The sequence below is a fragment of the Nanorana parkeri genome, unplaced genomic scaffold, assembly GCF_000935625.1.
Source record: "Nanorana parkeri isolate BGI_ZX_2015 unplaced genomic scaffold, ASM93562v1 scaffold772, whole genome shotgun sequence".
Lineage (NCBI taxonomy): Eukaryota > Metazoa > Chordata > Amphibia > Anura > Dicroglossidae > Nanorana > Nanorana parkeri.
In genome coordinates, this window is record NW_017307040.1 from 761,681 (window position 1) to 767,680 (window position 6,000).

At 45.8% G+C, this 6,000-nt stretch overlaps 1 protein-coding gene across 1 annotated transcript in view; it reads right to left on the reverse strand.

The window, feature by feature from the left end:
* Positions 1-5,457, reverse strand: part of SLC5A10 (solute carrier family 5 member 10) — a 131,851-nt gene extending 126,394 nt beyond the window's left edge. The window contains exons 1-3 of the mRNA XM_018564687.1: positions 5,283-5,457; positions 2,372-2,443; positions 1,111-1,215 (exon numbers count right to left, since the gene is read on the reverse strand). Of these exons, the coding sequence (XP_018420189.1) occupies positions 1,111-1,215; positions 2,372-2,443; positions 5,283-5,390 (285 nt within the window). The 5' untranslated portion in view covers positions 5,391-5,457. The remainder of the gene's footprint in view (positions 1-1,110; positions 1,216-2,371; positions 2,444-5,282) is intronic.
* Positions 5,458-6,000: the final 543 nt, after the last annotated feature.

Here is a 6,000-nt window from a genome sequence, read left to right on the forward strand (position 1 = left end):
TTCTGCAGCACGCTTTCCACGTTTTGCTTAACCACGTTTGGGGTGCCATTAACACATTATCAAAGTGCACATTTTGTGCACATTTGGCGCTCGTTCACGATACTCTATGGCGTGAATGGGGCTTAGTCAGCTACACATTATGAGAGGAATTCATCAACACTAGAGCAGTTGCCCATGGCAACCAAACAGCTTCTATCTTTCATTTCCAAAGCTTAACTGAACAAACTGAAAAGAGAAGCTGATTGGTTGCCACGGGCAACTGCTCCATTTTCTGTCTGCTCCAGTTTTAATAAATTCCCCTTTGTGCTCTTCATGTCTATAGGTCAATGAGAGAACTGTCTATGTGGCTGTTAGCAACAAAGCCTTCTGTTTACTTTCCCACTGCTGCTGGCGCCTGGGGAGAAGCTCATTGGTTGCTAAGGGCGCCATAGACATGTTCAGACACTTTCAGTGGTGGCCTGTGTGGGAAAAGTGTTACTGTCCAAAACACCTCGGCCTGTACGGGGCACATAGAAAACAATTGTTCCCTTTTGGAGGCATGTGTTTCTCTGGTACAGAGGAACACAGGCCTCCGGGCGCAGCGTGAGCGAGCACTTACTGGGGGAACTCTGATGGGTTGCTAAGGGCAACATAAACAAGTTCATACACTTTCAGTGGCGGCCCGTGTGGGAAAAGTGTTACCGTCCAAAACACCTCGGCCTGAACGGGGCACATAGAAAACAATTGTTCCCTTTTGGAGTCCTGTGTTGCTCCGGTACAGAGTAAAGCAGGCCTCTGGACATGAGCAGGCCCTTACAGGGGGAAATCTGATGGGTCGATATGGGTAACACTGTTTACACACAAGGCCCACCGTTTTCACGATGTCCATGTTTTTATGGTCAGTGCCAGTCAGGCCCAGAAACAGTGCTAAACCACGCATTTCACACTCCATTAGCTGCTCGAAACGCATAACGCCACCTTTTTGTTTACAGCTGTTTTTCTCCAGCGAGGCCTTTGACTGGCCCTCTTCCAGGTTTTTGTTTTTCATTTACCCAGCATTCACAGACATTTTGGTGCCACCTTAGGGGTAAGTGCCATCCCATAGTTGTACTTCTCCCCGCACCCTCTTACATTCCATTCGAATCCGGCCACCGCGATGCCGCCTGCCGCTCCAGTTCCCGCCAGTCCGATAAACAGCCCGGAGCCCTCGCTGCTGGCAAAGAGCGACGCGCCAATCTGATGTGAGAGAGAGAGATGAGCCCTCCTCATTCCAAACACAGATAGTCATGTCAGCATCAACTGCGGCATTGTCAGTGAATCAGTGCGCAAAGCGGGAAGGGCGACATTGATGTGCGGGATGGAGACCGACGGGCATGCTGGGAGTTGTAGTCCCTTTGTAGGTCACCCTGGCCACCAAAACCATGGGAAGCACTGTCATTATTATTTATTAATTATTGACCGCTGCGATTTGATTGGATAATCTATGACCAAGTAATCAGACCGGTGGGGGCGGGGCACACTTTCACATCTGAGTGCATCTCTCAGAGGCAGAACCGGCCCGGTTATCTGTGCCAAGGAGCTGAATAAGTTCAAAAGCCAAAAAGCTCTGACTAATCCATTTTACAAATCCCAGCGAATCCTTACAGCGATAATCCCCCCAGCCAGACTGTTAACCCTTCCACCACCCGCTGAGGATTATTACAGCTATGGAACTTTTCCTGAGGCCCAGCGGCAAAAATTAAATGTAAGAAATAAAAAAGAAACAAAAATAAAATTGTAAGAGATATAAAAATGAAAAAGTAATAAAAATGTAAAAAATAAAAAAATGTAAGAAATAAAAAAGAAACAAAAATAAAATTGTAAGAGATATAAAAAAGTTATAAAAATGTAAGAAAGATAAAAATGTAACAAATGAAGTAACAAAAAATGTAAGCAATATAAAAATGTAACATAAAATAGTAGCACATATAAAGATGGAAGAGTTATAAAAATGTAACAAATACAAAAGTAATAAAAAAAATAAGAAATATAAAACTGTACCAAATAAAAAAAGTAGCAAAAATAAAAAGTAACAAAAATAAAAACGTAGCTAATATAAACTGAAATATATAAAATGTAACAAATATAGTGATTGTTACATTCCGCCATGACAGCCAGAAAATCATAGTCACATGACTCAAATGAGTGTTACAGCAAATAATAGATTTGTTATAGTTTAGTGAATTGAGTCTATTGCCCGTCATTGGCCATAACTTTCGAAGCGCGATTGGCCTGTAAAGAATGTTTGTTTTGGCATAAATCAGTCTGAACGTTCACAGATATGACATTTATAAATAGGCCCCTTCTTCCACTACAACAAGCCCACCCAAGTCACACATGTACAGGTACTTACAGGCCACCAAGCCATATTGCGCCCCGCTAGGAAGTATCCGCTCAGGGTGTTCCTGCTCACACGACATGAAGACTGCAAATAGAAGAAAGACACTCAGAATGTATAATATTAAATCTGACCTCCGGCCTCCCCTTCAGTCTTCTACCTGACCTCCGTCCTCCCCTTCAGTCTTATATCTGACCTCCGGCCTTCCCTTCAGTCTTTTATCTGACCTCCGGCCTTCCCTTCAGTCTTCTATCTGACCTCCGGCCTTCCCTTCAGTCTTCTACCTGACCTCCGTCCTCCCCTTCAGTCTTATATCTGACCTCCGGCCTTCCCTTCAGTCTTGAACAATTGTACCGTCTGCTCTCCCGGACTGACATTGCTTCCTCTGATATCACTGCACACTGGGAGCTTCTCACAATGTGCATTAGAAGCTGCAGCAAGTCAGACAGCGCCCGCCTCATTTCCTGGCTGGAGGACATCCACCATCATCTAGCCTTTTCTCCCCAGGCTGACTGTCCCTGGCCCCGCCCCTTTCAGTCATTGGATTTCAGTTCTCTCAGTCATGAGGGATCAGCATCACACGTGGGTGTTACCTCGGGGCCTTCTGCATTTTAATAAAGTTAAAGGACTGCCCACTCCTCCAGATTGACACCCACCAAGGCATGTTGATATTTGCATGTGCTGTGATGTTTTTAGAAAGCTATGTACAGCACCCTACTGGCCCTCCCACCAGCTATGATCCGCCTGCATTGCACAGGGAAACGCAGAGACCCAGTTTTTAAACTGTGTAATCTGAGTTTATTTTGACAGTCAGGAATTGCACCGAAGCCAAACACTAGAACAGCCTTTCCCAATATCTCACCACAGAAGAACCCTTGAAATAATTGTCAGTTCTCAGGGAACCTCTGCCAAAATTAATTCATCAGTGGTCAGAGAGAGAGCGTCTTATACAATGGTTGTCAGTGGAAAGAATGCCCCTTATATTGGTGGCCAGGTGTAAGAATGCCCCTTATATTGGTGGCCAGTGGGAAGAATGCCCCTTATATTGGTGGTAAGTAGGAAGAATGTCCCATACATTGGTGGCCAGGTGGAAGAATGCCCCTTACATTGGTGGCCAGTGGGAAGAATGCCCCTTACATTGGTGGCCAGTGGGAAGAATGCCCCTTACATTGGTGGCCAGTGGGAAGAATGCCCCTTATATTGGTGGAAAGTAGGAAGAATGCCCCTTATATTGGTGGTCAGTAGAAAGAATGCCCCTTACATTGGTGGTCAGTAGGAAGAATGCCCCTTATATTGGTGGTCAGTAGGAAGAATGCCCCTTATATTGGTGGTCAGTAGGAAGAATGCCCCTTACATTGGTGGTCAGTAGGAAGAATGCCCCTTACATTGGTGGCCAGGTGGAAGAATGCCCCCTATACTGGTGGCCAGTGGGAAGAATGCCCCCTATACTGGTGGCCAGTGGGAAGAATGCCCCTTATATTAGTGGAAAGTAGGAAGAATGCCCCTTATATTGGTGATCAGTAGGAAGAATGCCCCTTATATTGGTGGTCAGTAGGAAGAATGCCCCTTATATTGGTGGTCAGTAGGAAGAATGCCCCTTATATTGGTGGTCAGTAGGAAGAATGCCCCTTACATTGGTGGCCAGGTGGAAGAATGCCCCCTATACTGGTGGCCAGTGGGAAGAATGCCCCCTATACTGGTGGCCAGTGGGAAGAATGCCCCTTATATTAGTGGAAAGTAGGAAGAATGCCCCTTATATTGGTGATCAGTAGGAAGAATGCCCCTTATATTGGTGGTCAGTAGGAAGAATGCCCCTTACATTGGTGGCCAGGTGGAAGAATGCCCCCTATACTGGTGGCCAGTGGGAAGAATGCCCCTTACATTGGTGGCCAGGTGGAAGAATGCCCCCTATACTGGTGGCCAGTGGGAAGAATGCCCCTTACATTGGTGGCCAGGTGGAAGAATGCCCCCTATACTGGTGGCCAGTGGGAAGAATGCCCCTTATATTAGTGGAAAGTAGGAAGAATGCCCCTTATATTGGTGCTCAGTAGGAAGAATGCCCCTTATATTGGTGGCCAGAGGGAAGAATGTTCCATACATTGGTGGCCAGTGTGAAGAATGCTCCATACATTGGTGGCCAGTGGGAAGAATGCTCTATACATTGGTGGCCAGTGGGAAGACTGCTCTATACACCAGTGGTCAGTGGGAAGAAGGTTCCTTACATCGGTGGCATTGGACCTGTAACCATACGGCACCATCATATAGGAGAGCAATCAGCCACAGCTTAAGGAACCCCTAGACCCCTCTGGAGGACTCTGGTTGAGAATGTCTGCACAAGAAGGTCTCAGGATTAGGAAGCAATGGAGACATCTGTGGATACCCTCAGCAAACACATGTGACGGATGTTTTAGAAAGATAAAGTCTACTTTTGGGGTTGGATTTTTCATCATAAAATGATAACCTCTCTGGTAATAATGAACACGCATGATACACATACGTGGGTCCAGGTAAAGGTAAAACACTATCTTAGGGTCTCTTTATAGACACCGTTGGGGAGATTTCCTTTCAGACATAACAGGAAGCGAGAGCAAATTCCCCTTTAGACAGTTGTTACCAGCACAGATGTCCACATTGGAAGATTAACCCTCGCCTCTTGTCCTGCTGAACACTGTATAATTTTGGATCTCCGATCACTTTTTGTCTCAGCAGAGACAAGGCATATAATAGAGGGTGGATCTCCCCCTCAGACATCAATTAAAAGCCTGGCAGAGGGTCTATCTGTTCCCTACTCAATCCAAAACTAAAAATTGGAAGATCAGGTCGATTTGTAACTTTTCTGGGCATGTCGAGTAGCACAGACCAGGTTGGAATAGTTATGGGCAGGCATGGTGGATCAAGTCCAATGGCTAAAATACATTTCTCTTACCCAGATCCCGACCGCCACATTGAGCAAGAAGTAAGCCACGATGACGATGATGTCGGAGATGTTGAACTGTTGCATTAGATTCTGGTGTATGGTGGTGTTCCGTTCCATGGTTCTGGATCTGCTTCTTCCCAGCACTGACTGCAGAAGCACCACTATGTGGAGGGTCAGTGGCAGAAGTGCTGAATATGAGGAAGTGGTTGGCAGGTTGGGGGAATTGATCATTAATCCGGTTGTTGCTGTTGGAAGCATTCAGGCAGATATAAGTGACACAAAGTACAAACCTCCAAATTTATAGGCTGAGCCACTGCAGCATCTAAATAAACATGATGTTATCTAGATGAGGTCCCACCTGTCAGCCCCCCACCCCCCCCTCCATGTCCTTTCCTGTATACCTTTCTGCTCTGCCCAGCTTATGAAATCAATTCTCAGAGGTCTACTTTTCAAGGCCCCATTCCCCATGGCACAAGCAGACACCTGAGTTGTCAAGAAGGTTGTGCCTGGCTGCATACTTGTTTTAGTAAATGGTCCTTCACATAGGGTTACCACTTATCTCATGTATGTGTGCTTGTACCCCCCGTGTTGGCTCCAAAACAAGCTATTTAAGCTCAGGAACATCTGACTTTAGTGTTGAATAATCTAAAGCATTAACCTGTTTTCTGATCTCTTGTTTTCCTCCATTACTACTTTTGGACACTACTTGAATATCTGCTTTGCTGGT